Source organism: Coffea eugenioides, chromosome 1 (assembly GCF_003713205.1).
Source record: "Coffea eugenioides isolate CCC68of chromosome 1, Ceug_1.0, whole genome shotgun sequence".
Lineage (NCBI taxonomy): Eukaryota > Viridiplantae > Streptophyta > Magnoliopsida > Gentianales > Rubiaceae > Coffea > Coffea eugenioides.
This window is the reverse complement of record NC_040035.1, coordinates 465,558-481,780: the sequence shown is the minus strand read 5'-3', so window position 1 is coordinate 481,780 and position 16,223 is coordinate 465,558. Positions and strand designations below refer to the sequence as shown.

The following is a 16,223-nucleotide window of genomic DNA, read 5'->3' as shown; positions in this document are numbered from 1 at the left end:
AGCATCGATCCCGCCATGAATAGTAACCAATCCAAGGTTTCATTATGGGCCAGATTGCAATCAAAAAGTACGGCTCAACTTGTGTAATTTGCTCAATTATTTTACTTCTTTTGAGGGAGGAGTTGTAGAACTTATGGCTGAAGATTGGAAACTCTATAATTCTCTTTTGGATCATTTTCTCTCTATATAAATACAATTTGCTTTAAGAATCAAAGAGAGAAGAGAAGAGGGGAAGAAACACCATTAAAAATATAGAACTGAACCAGCTTCCTAGTTCTTTAATTTAGGTTAGTGTAGAACAGTTTAGATTAGTTAGATTTATTATCTCTTATTTATAGCTAAACTTAGATGAAAATTGAGGAGCAAAGAGGGAGAGTTTGAACTCATGTAACAATTGTGATATTGCTACTACCACTTTTTTTCTTGTATTGGATTTCATATTTAGTTATAATATAAGTTTGAATTTTATGTTCATTATATGTTTATAAAGTTTTATGCGTAGAATTATGAATGAACTTTTTATATTTTATTTGTGATGTTTACTCTATTATTTGATATTATTATTTTAAGCAAGGTATCTAGCAGTTTTGCTTTTATAATTATGATTAACTGATCATTAATTGTAATAATCTCAAGGTGTTAAATTTGCAATGAAAATTAAAATTTAACATTTGTTTAAAGAAGTGCTAAATCTAGAGTATACACTCATGAGAGTAAATATGCACATATGTGGCTTTGGTAGCTTGTTGCATATAATTTTATAGAATTTAATAAACTTATAGTTAATTTTATAATCACGATAGTAGATATGGACTAGATATAGGCATGGTGGTATGGTTGGTACAATGGCGAGAACGGGTATTAGATATATTAGGAAATTATGTCATATATTAACTAAGATAATAATATTCAATTAATTCATAATTTTACTTGTAAGAGTAGTTAGGAATTCCATAATCATAAGACCTTTTTTATTGTCATTTTTACTTCATCTTATTTCATGTTTGCAGTTTAGATACACTTGCTTTAGCTTGTGGTTGTCTAAATAATGAAGAAATTAAAAATTCACTAATAATTGACAAATTTTTCTATGGGATCGACACATAATATCTCATATACTCAATAAATGATCTGTGTAGTTGTAAAAAAAATAGGGAATTAGGTTTTTAAAATTTGGTACAAAAGAAAAACCTTGTCAGAATGTTTGATAATAGGAACGTCTTACTACATGATATATTAATCACTGCTTAATTTGTGTATAAACTATTAAGCGAAAATTTTTCATTGAACTATGGCTCTTACATATATAGTACATTATGATACATGCTCTTGCACACAGTACACATTAGTTATCTTTTTGTCCACACCTATACACACATACACATGCAAATATACATTGTCACATATAAATATGCACACCTAATCACCACTTCTAAATTGTTTCATTATTCTCTATCACAAACACCCACACACACACACAAACTTTCAACCTTTTAACATATTTAGTACCCTTGATGATTTTTTCGAAATTACTACCAGAAAGAGTTACGTAATAATCACATGTTTGGCAACTATTGTATAAAAAAATGTCAAAAAATGTAAAATATGCTTTTGTTAAAATTAGTCCTTACACTTATTGTCCACACCTATAAGTACACATTAGTTCTCTTTTTGTCCACACCTATACACACACACACATGCAAATATACATTGTCACATATAAATATGCACACCTAATCACCACCTCTAAATTGTTTCATTATTCTCTATCACAAACACACACACACACACACAAACTTTCAACCTTTTAATACATTTAGTACCCTTGATGATTTTTTCGAAATTACTATCAGAAAGAGTTACGTAATAGTCACATGTTTGGCAACTATTGTATAAAAAAATGTCAAAAAATGTAAAATATGCTTTTGTTAAAACTAGTCCTTACACTCAGTGATAGAAAGATATTTTACTTAATAAAATTATTAGTCCTTAAATTTAATACTTAGTGTCAGAAGGATATTTACGTTTTTTTTGACACTTTTTTTTTATATAATAGTTGTTAGACATGTGACTGTCACGTGACTTTTTTCGATAGTAATTTAGGAAAAATCGATCAAATGTACTAAATATGTTCAAAAGTTGAAAGATAGGATACCAGATTTATTATTGTCCAAAATTTGGGGATTTAAATCGTACATATGTCAAAGCTTGAATACCAATACTGCAATTTTCTCTTTTATATATTTTAAAGGGAAAATGACCTGTTTCATCCCTTACATTTTGCAAAAATATTCTTTTCGTCTCTCACATTTAAAATGAAGCAAATTCGTCCCTGACATTTAGAAATTAAAGTTATTACATTCTTGAACCTAATTTTCAATCTGAATCCAATCATCCAATTGATAGATCATTCGGTCAACTTCATCATATTCACATGACATTTATTAAACAAAAAAAAAAAATTCTAACATAAACGGCCATTCTTTATCTTGGAATAGTAGAGTTTTTTTGTTTTGGTAAATCTTTTCATGCACCGTTAGTATATCCGCTTGCGAATCTAGATGTATATCATAGATATAAAATTTGGTGTTTAAATTAAAATTAAAATGTTATGACGGTACATAAAACTGTCAGTGTATACAATGATAATATAGAAAAGATTAATCTTTCTTTTTTTATGTTATAATTTTTTTTTCTTTTTAGATTCATTAAATTTCACATGAATATCAAGTTGTTAACCAAATGATCTACCAATTATACCCCCAAAATTTGTAATCAAGTTGATTAGTGGTTTGATTTAGATTGAAATTTGGGTTCAGGGATGTAATAATTTCAGTTTTTAAATGTTAAGGATGAAATTACTTCATTTTAAAAGTGAGAGACGAAAAGAATATTTTTGTGAAATGTGAAGGATGAAACGATCATTTTCTCAGTATTTAAAAAAAAAAGAAACTTACCATTCGAACGGGCCTACGGGGGAGAGTTGTAGAATTTCGAGTCGCGTTCCGGCCTTAAGGAGAGTGCTAATGGGCTCGACTGGACTTGGATGGAATCCCTCGGCGACACGAGTCCATTGGCGATTAGGTCCGGTGCGGGATTTTAAAAATTAGAAGGCTGGGCGAGGAGGAGAGTAACGTAAAAATGATGACAGGACTTGGTCAAAGTACTAATTATGTACTTACTGTAGCAGTACTTCCTTACCCGACGACCTCTTCTCTCGTCATGCCCTAACTTGCAGAAGCGCAGAACCGCTTCCTGCTGTGCTACCCATCGTATTATTTCATCTTTTGTACCCTAAAAATCTTCTATACCCTTGCCTACCATTCCTTGCAATTACCAGATAACATTCCTCGGTTACGATTACCAGCAATTTCAGTTGACCGTCGGTAGCAATTTGATAATTCTTGTTGCTAATACTAGTATTTGGTACATAATTGCTAGTGCATAGTGGTGGTGTATCATATCACAGCGTTCACTACAGGCAGTGGGACGCCCTTCATTTTCTTTCTCACTCGCATTCCCCCCGCCCCCTCTCTCCAAAAAACCCCCGGGGCCAAAAACAGGCCATTTTTCTGCAAATTAAGGTAGTAATTTTGTTGCTGAGATAAAAGTAAAACAAAATTCAGGTGCCAAAGTGAGGTCAGGTTGATGGAAGGTAATTCAGGCGGCACCGGCGGCGGCGGTGGTAATGATGTTGAGCTTCTCTGCAAGACTTTACAGGTGGAGCACAAGCTGTTCTACTTTGATCTCAAGGAGAATCCACGGGGACGCTACCTCAAGATCTCTGAAAAGACGTCAGCCACTAGGTCCACTATTATCGTCCCCTTCGACGGCATCTCTTGGTTCCTCGATCTTTTTAATTACTACGTCAATTCTGACAAACAGGACGTCTTCAGCAAAGAGCTCCAGCTCGATTCCAAGGCAGATACACCGTTCTTTAATAACTCTTTCTCTTTTCTTTGTTATTTTATTTATTCTACTTTCTTGGTTAGAGAGAGTGTGTGTCTGTGTGCGCGCGCCAATCGCTAGCGCATCCATTTTATGTCTCATTTTCCCTATTTTATCTTTCCGGATTCTTTGCAATGTTTGTTTGTAGGTGTTTTACTTCGATGTTGGAGAAAACAGGAGGGGACGCTTTCTCAAGGTTACTTTCTTACTTCTGGACCTCCATTTTTGTTTCTTTTACATGTCATTTTCCTCTCCTCGCATCCTCTCTTCTTTTTTTCAAGGGGATAGCAATGAATTTAGAGGTGCGGCTGGTTTACCTGCCTTGTTTAGCCTGTCTCTACTACTTCCTTGAATTCTCTTTTTTGTTGCAAGCATGAGCTTTGGCAGTTACATTATTCTTTTGCCTTTGAACATGAATCTTTAGTATATCCGAATTAGAATTGGGATTGCTGATGCCTTTGTTTGCCTAGAAGTCACCTTTGATAATCATTATGTAGCTTTATATATTATAGCACCATGAGTGGTTCGAAAATCATTTCCCGTCCATAAAGAGCTGCTGCAAGTCTTTCCTGATAATTACTACTCTAACTAACTGCATGTATAGCAATTGCTGAGCAAGGATCTTCAGCAATTCAGCTTTGTTTTATATGTTTTCTTGGAGTAGGCAGATTCTTCTTACCTGCATAGCACCCTGGATGAACTTTTTATGTGGACTTAAGCTCTAAATGTACATCTCTTCTAAAAGGAATCACCCTTTTGTTAATCCTACTCTTATGTTACTTGTCCCAAAAATATAAAACCCAGCTAAAACAGCAAACTAGATGAAATTGTGATAGTGGAGATTGCTACGTTCTGGAATATTGCCAAATTCAGGTTTCTTCCCCTGTTTTGTTTGATAATTTTCAAGCAGCAAATGGTTTATTTTGCTCTCTAACTGTTTAACTGCAATAGATTCAATCCTCCAGCTTTTATTTTTTTCACTAAATTGGTACTTATACTTTTAGTCCTTCTACAGTTGTGCTGTCTGGAAAATTAACATCGCCACCATTGTCAAATGATTTCTCAATTCAAAGGGAGAAAAATGGACCTTCACAATTCATTTTTTCTCTCTGCTTTCTTGGGTCCTCTTAGACCCCTCCTCTGTGCCTTCTTCCCCAGTGGGCCCAAATGATTTCATGCTCCCATCAGCGACCACATAACCCCATTATTTACTCTTCTTCCATATTAAATACCAATCATATAGACATTGGTCGTAAATGTGCACAACTATTTCAGCATACATGGTGGAAGATTTAGAGATGTAAAGTTATCTAGAGCTCTGCTTCTCCTCGAAAATTCATCATATGGTGAGCCTTTCTTAATTACAAAAGCAAAAGCATATACATCATATTGCAGAACACTTTTTCCCTAATCTGGAAACCAAGGGTTGTTCTATTAAGTATTCACTCATGCACCTTGCAGGTGATAGGAAATGGGAGGCAAAGAGGTTTAAGATTGTGGCAATGATGGAGGGTGAAAGTTAGGAAGGAGAGCATTTAGTGTCTGATTAATGCATTTTGTGCGTTTTGAAAATGTGAGTTATGTGTTTGTGGAGTGAATGAGATGGAAAAGGGAGGTGATTGTGATTGTGATTGTGTTGAAAAGAATAACGGACATTGGAAATGTTTGAATTTGTGAATCTGGATTGCAATTTTGTAACAAAATGGGTTAACACAATGAGGGAAAAAGAATATCAAATTATGTTTTTGAACAGCACAACCTCATAATGACAAAGTAAGTGCTAAAACATAAGTATGAGGATCAATTTGTTGAAAAAAAATTGTGGGATTAACTGTCTTTTAGTAATTAATCCTGAGAAACCTCTTTGTTGTTGCCTGCATGTGCTTTGGGATCAGCTCTCTTGCAGTATTTTCTTTCAGTGTGTACTCCTCTCATATACCATTTCATAATTGAAGTGAGAGTTTATCTTTCTGATGTGGAGCAGAACTGTTCATTTAGGTGTTTTTGCTCAGAAGTGTGTAATGCATTCATGAAGAACAGTCATGACTGATTCTCATTTTAAATCAGTTCATCAGCATCGATAATCAAGTAATAAATTTTAAACTAATATCATCAAGATTCAACTTCCGAGGTACTTAAATGTCAGCCATGAACTAGATCATTTTTCCAATGCGTCCTAAAGAATTGATCCCATTTTTTTACTTTTATCTGCTGATGCTTGGATGTAATGCGAAAAAAAAATCTGTTTATTTTTAATTGAAAAGCTGAGTAATTGAGAAGTTGTTATAAAACTTCCATATTCTTTGACTAGTTTGGTAGGCAGTTGGAATCTAATGTATTATTAGGTTTTGATTATCGGGGGCCTTGGTTAAATCTAGAAGCCGCTCCAACACAGAAAATTTCTAGGCGCCTGCAAACTTATGGAGATTGATTGAGATAGGAAGATGACTACAATGGTGGTGGTCATAAGTTTACCGTATTAGTAAAATCCTCCAAGGTGTCTGTGGTTGGATAGTGACAAAAGCAGTTCAAAATTGTGAAATGAAGCTTTTAGTTCTTCCTACATGATAAATGAGCCAAGCTCAAAAAAATTTAATGCAATTCAAGAAACTTTTTACCTTTCAAGCTTTGCTGATGCTTGCAAAAGAAGCTGATGAGTTCCAAACTTTCTAAGTTCGACTTCAGTTTATCTCTTAAGAATTGACTTGAGATTGACTCGATGATGTAGGACAACATAGGGGTGATTTTGACTAAACTAGCGGAAGGAATTAAATGAGCCGAAGGTCTGAAACATGTTGAAAGGAGGACCGAAGCCCCAAACTGCTCTTGCTGTTCACTCGACAGAGCAACAAGTACAGCTGGGACTTCATAGGTTGAATATTGCGAAGCTGTCTATGTACAATGTAATTCTGAGCCAAATAGAATAGATTGCCATCCTTGGTTTCTCCTGAAGTCGCTCAATCGTTCATGCTACCACCACCTCATTCCTGTGTTCTGTTCCATCAATTTCATCCTCCTTTGCTGAAACAAGGCCTTTTGCTGGCGTGGTTTCCCTTCGCTAAAGGATCCTATTCTTTGTTGAAATTTTTGAAATCCACTTCAGTGTTACCCTTGCAGATTTGGGAAATTCCACAATCAATTCTGAAAGTTCAGGCTTTCATTATCGATTCAAAACCAGCAGCCAAAAGTTTAGAATTCTCAGCTCTACAGGAGGATCATTAACCAAATTTGCACAGTCTGCCCTTTCTGCTTGTTGAATGATTGGGAAAAGTGCTCTTGTTGTTATGTTAATGGCATCACAACCTAGTTTGGCACAATGGACTGCAAAACTGCCAGATTGATGACATTCCTGAACAACTTGGGTTGAGTGTAGTAGTGGAGTAAACCTTGGTACATAGCTTTTTAGTCAGTATATTCTGTCCTGTGAGGTCATAAAACTCTTCTGATAGATTTCGATGGGGACGAGAAGGCAGATACTCTCTGAGAGTAGTTTTTCTTAGTACATGTATGATTATATTGTCTGCTTTGCATTACATCTTGTTTGATGGCGAACCACCAGATCTTAGCCCTTCCAACCAGTTTTGTATTAGCAATTAGTTGTCATAATCTGTGAGATTATCGCATTTGAAGTAATATTCCAGAAAAGTGAGCCACTTAATAGAATGTTTTAGGATGACTTAATTCATCAAAAGATGAAAAAATCATGATGATTTGCTAGAAGAAAAATCAGGATATTCACAACCATATTTGTATAGGAAGAAGAAATATGGCGGATGAAGAGGAAGAAATTTTGGGCTGTCGGTACAAACTGATGTAGGACAAGATAGGGGTGAGAAGATATTCAGAAGATGTTGGGGCTATTTCAGGGCTGTTAACAGTACCCTTGGATAGTAATATGCATGTAATGTTGGGGGTCGGGACACTGGAAGTAAGGAATGTAAGGGAATCTCAAGGAAGAAAAACAAATCAGACTTCTAAGCAAACAACTGAATTCTTATTGACCTGTCTATGTGCAAACTTAGTAACAAGCGTATATAAGCTATAAGCTTCCCTACAAGATATAATGCTGTTATGAATAAATTTTTACCTCCTACTCTAAATACATGGCAAAGTACTTTTTGAATTGTGCTAACAATTAAAAAACCTAAATACCCTTTTAGACCTAAAATTCTAGAAGGTAATAATTTCAACTTCTCTCGCTTTGAGTATCCATTCACTTGAAATTGATCTGTGTCCATTTCCACTTTCTGTAAGCAGGCCCAGGCTTTTTCCAACCGTCCAATGGCCCCTATTTCTTGATCTCTTTGTTGACTGCATCACTTAAATCTCACATCAGACAAACCAAGTCAAGCGTGAACTGGATGTATGGTTTCTCTAAGATTGCAATTACTTTTTGAAAGGATGATGTCCATTGTATCATTTGTCAGTGATGTATGTGCAGAAGAGTAGAAGGGCTAGTGGTAGAACTATTAAGAGGATGCATGGTAATTGGGTATCGAAATAGAACATTACCGATGTCTTTCATTTGTTTGTGCCTGTAAGTGACATATGGCAATCAGTTGTCATTTGGTAGAGCTCAGGGATCCCCAGCTTTTAGTTGGGTCCCAAATTGTATTCACTTTTATGGCTAATTTTATGTGACAAAGAAAAGGAATGAATTTTTCAAAGTAAGAGACAAGGAAATCAACTTTCTTGTCCTTCTCCTCCTCAGTTTTCTCCCCGAAGTTGTGGGGATTTGGCGGTTGTGACAATGTTGTGTGTTGGGTTCGATTTTGAATGAATCAAAGGGGAAAATTATCAGGTTCATGAAGGGCTTAACACTATGAATACTCTGACATGTTTGAGATGAGTTTTCTGGTTGAAAATTTGATATTCATGAATTCTTATTAGTTTTAAGCAAATCTGAAGTTACAAGAAATTCAGGACATTAAGGCGCGCGTTATAATATGAATTTTCTTATTGATTTAATTAAGGGATTCAGTTAAGGTGCAGTTAAGGGGAATGTGGAAGAAGGAAGAAAGAAAAATTAACTTAACCCCTATTCTGAAGTCAATACAATGTCTGTTCCTAGTCATAGATAAAAGTGTACTGAACTCGGAGGAATTGACTTTTCTTGTCTTTTATCATACTCATGTAGGGTTTTGGCTCTTACATTTCTCTAACATATGGTTTTTATTCAAAATCCCATTCCCAACTATGAATCATATGGCCCCTAAGCTATCTATACAAACATATTTCGGTGTCAAGGGTATTGTACTGGTAGGGTAAATTTTGTGTAATGGTTTTGCTATATCAGGATGTTGAAGTCACTATGTATCCTTCTAATGACTCTTGACATGATGGAATTTAATCTAATAACTGTGATTGAGTTATTTGATAATGTATCAGTTACCAAGGATAGCCTAAGCTCCAATCTTTGGATTTTTAGCTGAATTTTTTTTTTATCTTAATATTCTATATTAGCAAGGACCCAGGTTTTTTTTTTTCTGCTCTGTTGGACACAAGTAACTTATTCTGTTAGCCCTGTCATCTCTCTTACTAAAGTATGATACTTTAGTTGTTACTTTTGTTAGTGCCTCAAATTACAATTTTTTTGTGTGCCTAGTTTTTGGACGAGAACTCTAGGTCATTCTTATGTAACATGTGTAGTTTTTGCTTTCCTTTCGGCTACATGGTTGTTATTGCTGCCTTCAGTAATTGTAATGGGTAATGTAATGTCTATGTTGTGTGCTTTTGGAATTTAGATCACACTTTTGTTCGTAAGTTGGCTGGTACTGTTGTGAATATGTTGTAACTAAAAGTACAAGTTATTTTTCTGGATGTAATGTTGCCCAAACTTTCTTGCTTTATGGGAGTATATCTGCAGGTTTCTGAAGCCTCTGTAAGCAGAAACCGTAGTACTATAATTGTTCCTGCTGGAAGTGCTCGAGATGAAGGCTGGGCGGCTTTTAGGAACATTTTAGCTGAGATAAATGAAGCATCAAGGCTTTTTATCCTGCCGAATCAGGTGGTTTTCACGCATGGGTGCTTTTCTTAGCAAGATGTTATTGCATTATTGGGTGTTGAGAAACTTACCTTATGTCTTTCGGTGGCACGTTTTAAAGCAGCAAAATTCTGAAGCCTCAGAACGTCTTGTTGGGCTGTCAGATGATGTTGGGGCTGGCTTTATATCTGGCCACAGTTCTCAACCTACGGCATCTGATTTGACTGTGGACCGCACCATAGATTTGCCACCACCTGATGAAATTGGTAATCCAGGTGTCTCAAAAGTGATCAGGGCTGATCAAAAGAGATTCTTTTTTGATCTTGGAAGCAACAACAGAGGCCATTTTTTAAGAATATCTGAGGTATTGCTTTTGAAGTTTCTCCGCTTGCCTGAAAAGTTTGTCTTACATTCAGGAGGTCTGATTTGTTTGTCTTGTGCCTTCCCATTACTGGTCTTTAAACCGCAGGTGGCGGGTTCTGATCGCTCCTCAATCATCCTCCCTCTGTCAGGATTGAAACAATTTTATGAAATGGTTGGTCACTTTGTGGAGATCACAAAGGATCGCATTGAAGGTATGGCTGGGGCAAACGTTCGGACAGTTGACCCACCTCAAAGATAATGAAGATTGCTTGAGGATTTCAGAATGAAGCTGGCGAGTCCCGATAAACTGGGGATTCTGTGTGATCTCATATTGTGGTTAGGTAGGGTTGCATTGTGATGTCTTTGTCGAATTCTTCTTTCATTTTATGTCATAAAATTTTTGAATAATTGGGTATCTATTGCAAATAGAGCTCATTTGCACTTGTAGTAAGGTTGATTTGGATGGGGAATAACAAAGAAAGAACCGTAAACTTGTTATTTACTACACACACATTTAGCCACTTTATAAGTCAAAGCGCTTCATTGTCCTCCTAGTTTGTTCGATCTCAAATTGACCCATGGGGTTGGAAGGATTTTAGATGTTAAAACAAGTGAATTTTATATCCCTTCTTCATGCGCGTATGACGCTGTTGTTTTCCGTGAAAGGATTTTAGATGTTAGAACCGTGGTACAGCTGAGTATTTCCCTGTCATGAGAGTTTTACCTACTATATGTGATATGTGAAAAAAAAAAAAATTAATATGTAGAAAAAACTCGGGGGCCGTGCGATAACTTTTTATGTTTAATCAAACACATTTACACCAATTTGTTGCGAAATGATACACCGATACAAACACACTTTTGTACCGCTTTTGACAACGAAGAAAACGTTCTATTATCAAGTAAAAAGGGGAACTAAGAAATATAGACGTTACCAAGCGGCCCTTCATTTTCAAAACTGCCCGCTTATCAAACCATTTCTTCATATGACAAATGTGGTTCTAAAGAAAGAACGTCAGAGAAAATTGCTTGCTACAAAGCATGACAAAGCTCTTGCATGGCTAAATGTGATTTATTGCTCAAAAGTGTAACAGCATGAATCCATATATTCCTTGTCTTTAAAATTCAAGCTATTAAATTCCTAAATTGAGGATAGTTTGATGAAACAACAATTTTGGATTCCAAGCAACATTTTCCGATGCCAAATACAGGAAGATTGGAAAGTATTTGGATTGTAAAAAATTACACTTTATTTATACCTTATTTATACACACTGATTTGCTTGCATCATCAACACATTTTCCAATCACCTTTTTATCCACATACAACATATCAAAAAAGTGCTACAGTACTTTTTTCACAAAATTATCTCAAATAATTTACAATCCAGACACACTGCCTATGTCAATAGTTTTCAACAAGTGGTAGCAAAATTTACTTTGCATAAATGCAAAAAAGAAATAGATGGATACTTTTCTTTATTTTGCCTAGTTTCTTCTTGGGTGAAATTTTAATTTCCAGAAAATTTTCTATCTTAAAAATCCAAAGTAACACATAAGTCAACATGTTGCTTGCTAAAATTAAAGGCCATAGATACCTTTTCTTCCATCAAATTTGAGGAGATTGTATTTTTCTAAGTAAGGTATATTTTAATGCAAATATCTGCTGTTTATAGAGATTTACATTTTCTGTTATCTCTCGCCAATTTAGTTAGATCGAGCACTCAATTTACAACAAGAAGAGCATCAGTTCCATATCTTGAAATTAATGACAATCTAAAAAGAAAGAAAGTACAACATGTCTATCCAGAGACAAAAGTGTAACAATTTTATCCAGTTGTATACTAATATAGAATATGTATTACAAAAAAAAAATCCAAAACAGAAACATATATGTGTGTGTGTGTGTGCGTGGACAGTCATTATTTACACAAAAATTATTCGTTTACATCACAACTACATTTTTTAATACACCTTTTTATCTTTTCAACAACATTTTTATCTCATAGACATATTAGAAAAAGTGTTACAGTAATTATTTCAAATAAACTCCTATCCAAACATATTAATAATGTGTCCAAACAAAATGAGACGTTTTAGTAGACTATTTGGGCATTTATATATGCTACTCACATACCAATATGTGGATGGAAATTTTGAGTTACATGAAGTATGACTCAGAAAAGATAGTAAGAAGTTAAAGTATATAGACCAAACAGATATTTTTATTCTTGGATAATTGCATGCTTCTGTAGATTACATGGATAAAGAAAGACGGTTAGTGACAACAGAAAAGTTGGTGCTGAAGTTATATGTAATTTAACTTAAGTGCAAAAGAGCAAATTTTAGTATAGTTTTCGAACAGTTATATGATCTGAAGTGCGTACCTTCACAGATGATTAATTCATGCACCATATTATTGTGCAATGTTGCTTGGTAGTTGGGGCTGAAAGGGTGTGTAGAGGATTGGGAAGGTTAAAAAAAAGCATATAAATGTGCAATGTCACGTTTTAATCTTAGGAAAATAGCCTTATTATCCTAGATAGTTTTAATTTGTGTGAAAATTTGTGAAGAAGAAAGCTAAGAGAAGAGACAAATGATAAGCAAATTGATTTATACCTTGTAAAATTTGATCTAGATGTAGAAGAATATTAAAAAAAATGTACTCCAAAAAGTTTGTAGATATTCTACTTGGAACAATTCTAGTTCCCAATGTTTCAACCAAAACAAATCTAGTTCCCAAAATTTGTGATTTTAGGCAGATTTAGGACAATTAACGGAAGTGGAACAATGATTAATGGTTAGCATCAAATTGCCGTTAGTCAATAATTTTGACTTTGCACTTTTGGTCTCCAATATTTTGATTTTGAATCATTATATTTTCATAATTTTTAAATAGTGATATTAAGAGTTATTAGCATAAATTAAAATGCAAATTAGAATGAAATGGGATTAAGTGGGTAATAAGAATTCTAATTAGAAAATATGTATGTATGTATGTATATATCAAAAGCCAAATTTAAGACTAACTATGCAAAAGAAAAGCAACATATGATATATTAAAACAAAGAATAAATGAAATAAAAATTAAAAAAATGAAGAGAAGAAGTTTAATTATAATTCTTATTATCCATTTAATACTATCACTATTTAAATATTAGGAAAATATAACAATTTGAAATCAAAATATTGGGGACCAAAAGTGCAAAATCAAAGTTGTTAACTAAGGGCAATTTGATTATTGACCGTTAGTCATTGTTATATTTTCGTTAGTTGTCCTAAAATGACAAACTTTGGGAATTAAATTTATTTTGATCGAAACGAAACATTGGCGACTAATTTATTACACAGTCTAAACATTAGAGACCATAACTACAATTCACAAAAATTCGAGGAAGAAGGCGAGCAATGTTACCGAAGTTGGTTATAGACCCAGTCCATTCGCGAAGGGTAGAGAAAAGAAGCAAAGGAGAGAGATTAATGATTTTGTGTGAAAGAGAGTAATTTTAGGGTGAAAGAAGGAACGGAAATTTTACCCAAAAAAGGAAGAAAGAATGGAAAAAGTGAAAGGCAAGGCGTGACATTCGGAAACAATATGAGTCTGGACCAAGAGATTTATTTTTACGTAAAACTTCAACGGTTTTAACTCGTGCATTGGTTTCTATATAAGGCATTGTTTACTTGCAAATCAAAACATTCCAAGCTGCATCTGGAAGAAGAAATATCTCATTCTTCTTCCTAAGAGAAAAAAGAAAAAAAAAAAGAGGGTACAAGAGTGGGGAGAGCAGAGAGAAGCCATGGAAAGAGTGACCTTGGTGGCTTTGTTGCTCTGCCTCTCTGCTGGGGCCTTGTTGGTGCAAGCAGAAGATCCGTATCTTTTCTTTGATTGGAAGGTCACATACGGCACGATAGCTCCTCTGGGTGTCCCTCAACAGGGTATCCTTATCAATGGACAGTTCCCAGGGCCTAGGATAAATTGCACTTCCAACAACAACATTGTCGTCAATGTCTTCAATCAACTAGACGAGCCATTGCTTTTGACTTGGGCAGGAGTCCAGCAGAGGAAGAACTCTTGGCAGGATGGCACCTTGGGTACAATGTGCCCAATTCTGCCCGGACAGAACTACACCTATCATTTCCAAGTCAAGGATCAGATTGGAAGCTATTTCTACTACCCTACTGTAGGCTTACAAAAGGCGGCCGGTGGCATGGGTCCTCTGAACGTCCACAGTCGTGACCTCATCCCCGTTCCCTTTGACAGGCCTGCAGATGAGTACAACGTTCTAGTTGGCGACTGGTACACCAAAGGCCACAAGGCCTTGAAGAACATGTTGGACAGCGGTCGATCACTTGGCAGGCCCGACGGCATTCAAATCAATGGCAAATCTGCCAAGGTGGGTGACAATGTTGAGCCCCTTTTCACCATGGAGCCTGGAAAGACCTACAGATATCGGGTATGCAACGTAGGGTTGAAAACCTCCATCAACTTCAGGATCCAAGGCCACCCCTTGAAACTCGTAGAGATAGAGGGTTCTCACACCGTCCAGTATGATTTCGATTCCCTTGACGTTCACGTTGGCCAGTGCCTTTCTGTCTTGGTCACCGCCGACAAAGAGCCCAAGGACTACTATTTTGTAGCTTCCAGCAGGTTCATCAAGGTGCCACTCTCCTCGGTAGGCATCATCCGTTACACCAACGGGAAAGGCCCTGCCTCTCCTGAGCTCCCACCTTCCGCACCGGTAGGCTCAGCAGGCATTGCATGGTCCATGAATCAGTTCCGCTCATTCCGATGGAATCTCACTGCCAGTGCTGCTCGTCCCAATCCTCAAGGCTCCTACCATTATGGCCAAATCAACATCACTCGCACCATTAAGCTCGTCAACTCTGAGTCTCGTGTTGGGGGAAAGCTTCGTTATGCGATCAACGGTGTCTCCCACATAGACACCCCAACTCCATTGAAGCATGCAGAGTATTTTGGTGTCGCTGACAAGCTGTTCCAATATAACCTTGTCAAGGATGACGGATCGGCAGTCAACACCCCAGCGCCGACCATCGCCCCAAGTGTGCTGAACGCTACTTTCCGCAACTTCGTGGAGATCATCTTTGAGAACCACGAGAAGACCATCCAGACATACAATCTTGATGGCTACTCCTTCTTTGCAGTGGCAGTTGAACCGGGAACATGGAGCCCGGAGAAGAGGAAAAACTACAACCTCCTTGATGCCATAAGCAGGCACAACGTTCAAGTTTACCCAGGGTCCTGGGCAGCCATCATGACAACTCTTGATAATGCTGGAATGTGGAACTTGAGGTCAGACATGCAGCATAGAGCTTACCTAGGCCAGCAACTCTATTTCAGTGTCTTATCCCCTGCACGCTCCTTGAGAGATGAATACAACCTTCCTGACAACCAGCCGTTGTGCGGTGGAATTGTGGAGAAGTTGCCATTGCCCGCTCCATACACAGCTTAATCTCGTTATGAATAGAAATAGGCATTCATTGATTTGAATAGGGAGAGCGTTCAAGAGGACCACAGGATTTGTAATAGTGGGGATGGAACAGGAGAGATCGGCAGTTAAATGCATGTATTAACATTGGCCTCGAATAAATTTTTCCCTTTTTCATTTGTGATCTGTTTCCTATGTTGCTTTTTTTCATCTTTTGCCTTCCATTTAGATCATTTTCACGGCAACTATTAACCAATGTGAACATATGCAGGCTCTTTTTCCCGAATTTATCTTCCATTTAGATACTTTTGACAACAAATGTTAACCAATGTTATCATAGAATATGTACACTTTATTTTTTGCTACTATTTTATTTATACTAAAAAATTTGAAAGCCTTCAACTCCGTTTATTATCACAAGTCAAGATATAAAACTATCAATCGTATTTATAGATTACCTACCAACGTAATTCTCACATTTGC

The 16,223-nt window shown here is 36.1% G+C and overlaps 2 protein-coding genes across 3 annotated transcripts; both read left to right on the top strand.

The window, feature by feature from the left end:
* Positions 1-3,157: 3,157 nt before the first annotated feature.
* On the top strand, positions 3,158-10,843 carry LOC113763006 (transcription factor Pur-alpha 1). 2 transcript variants are annotated; one of them, XM_027306684.1, is made up of 5 exons: positions 3,158-3,921; positions 4,097-4,144; positions 9,815-9,955; positions 10,053-10,295; positions 10,401-10,843. In XM_027306684.1, exons 1-5 carry the CDS (start codon positions 3,649-3,651, stop codon positions 10,551-10,553), a joined length of 858 nt encoding a protein of 285 aa, XP_027162485.1. In that variant the 5' UTR covers positions 3,158-3,648; the 3' UTR covers positions 10,554-10,843. The 2 variants fall into 2 exon arrangements, with proteins under 2 accessions (XP_027162485.1, XP_027162492.1); XM_027306691.1 differs by having other exon boundaries at positions 3,160-3,921; positions 10,056-10,295.
* Positions 10,844-14,090: 3,247 nt separating this feature from the next.
* Positions 14,091-15,765, top strand: LOC113752028 (L-ascorbate oxidase homolog). Its single transcript, XM_027296174.1, has one exon. It carries the CDS (start codon positions 14,091-14,093, stop codon positions 15,762-15,764), a length of 1,674 nt encoding a protein of 557 aa, XP_027151975.1. The 3' UTR covers position 15,765.
* Positions 15,766-16,223: the final 458 nt, after the last annotated feature.

Excerpts from the sequence above, each read along its gene's own strand:
- LOC113763006 (XM_027306684.1), top strand. The coding sequence starts at position 3,649 with ATGGAAGGTAATTCAGGCGGCACCGGCGGCGGCGGTGGTAATGATGTT. Across the intron at positions 3,922-4,096 it reads AGCTCCAGCTCGATTCCAAG|GTGTTTTACTTCGATGTTGG; the intron begins GCAGATACACCG and ends GTTTGTTTGTAG. Across the intron at positions 4,145-9,814 it reads GGAGGGGACGCTTTCTCAAG|GTTTCTGAAGCCTCTGTAAG; the intron begins GTTACTTTCTTA and ends GTATATCTGCAG.
- LOC113752028 (XM_027296174.1), top strand. The coding sequence starts at position 14,091 with ATGGAAAGAGTGACCTTGGTGGCTTTGTTGCTCTGCCTCTCTGCTGGG.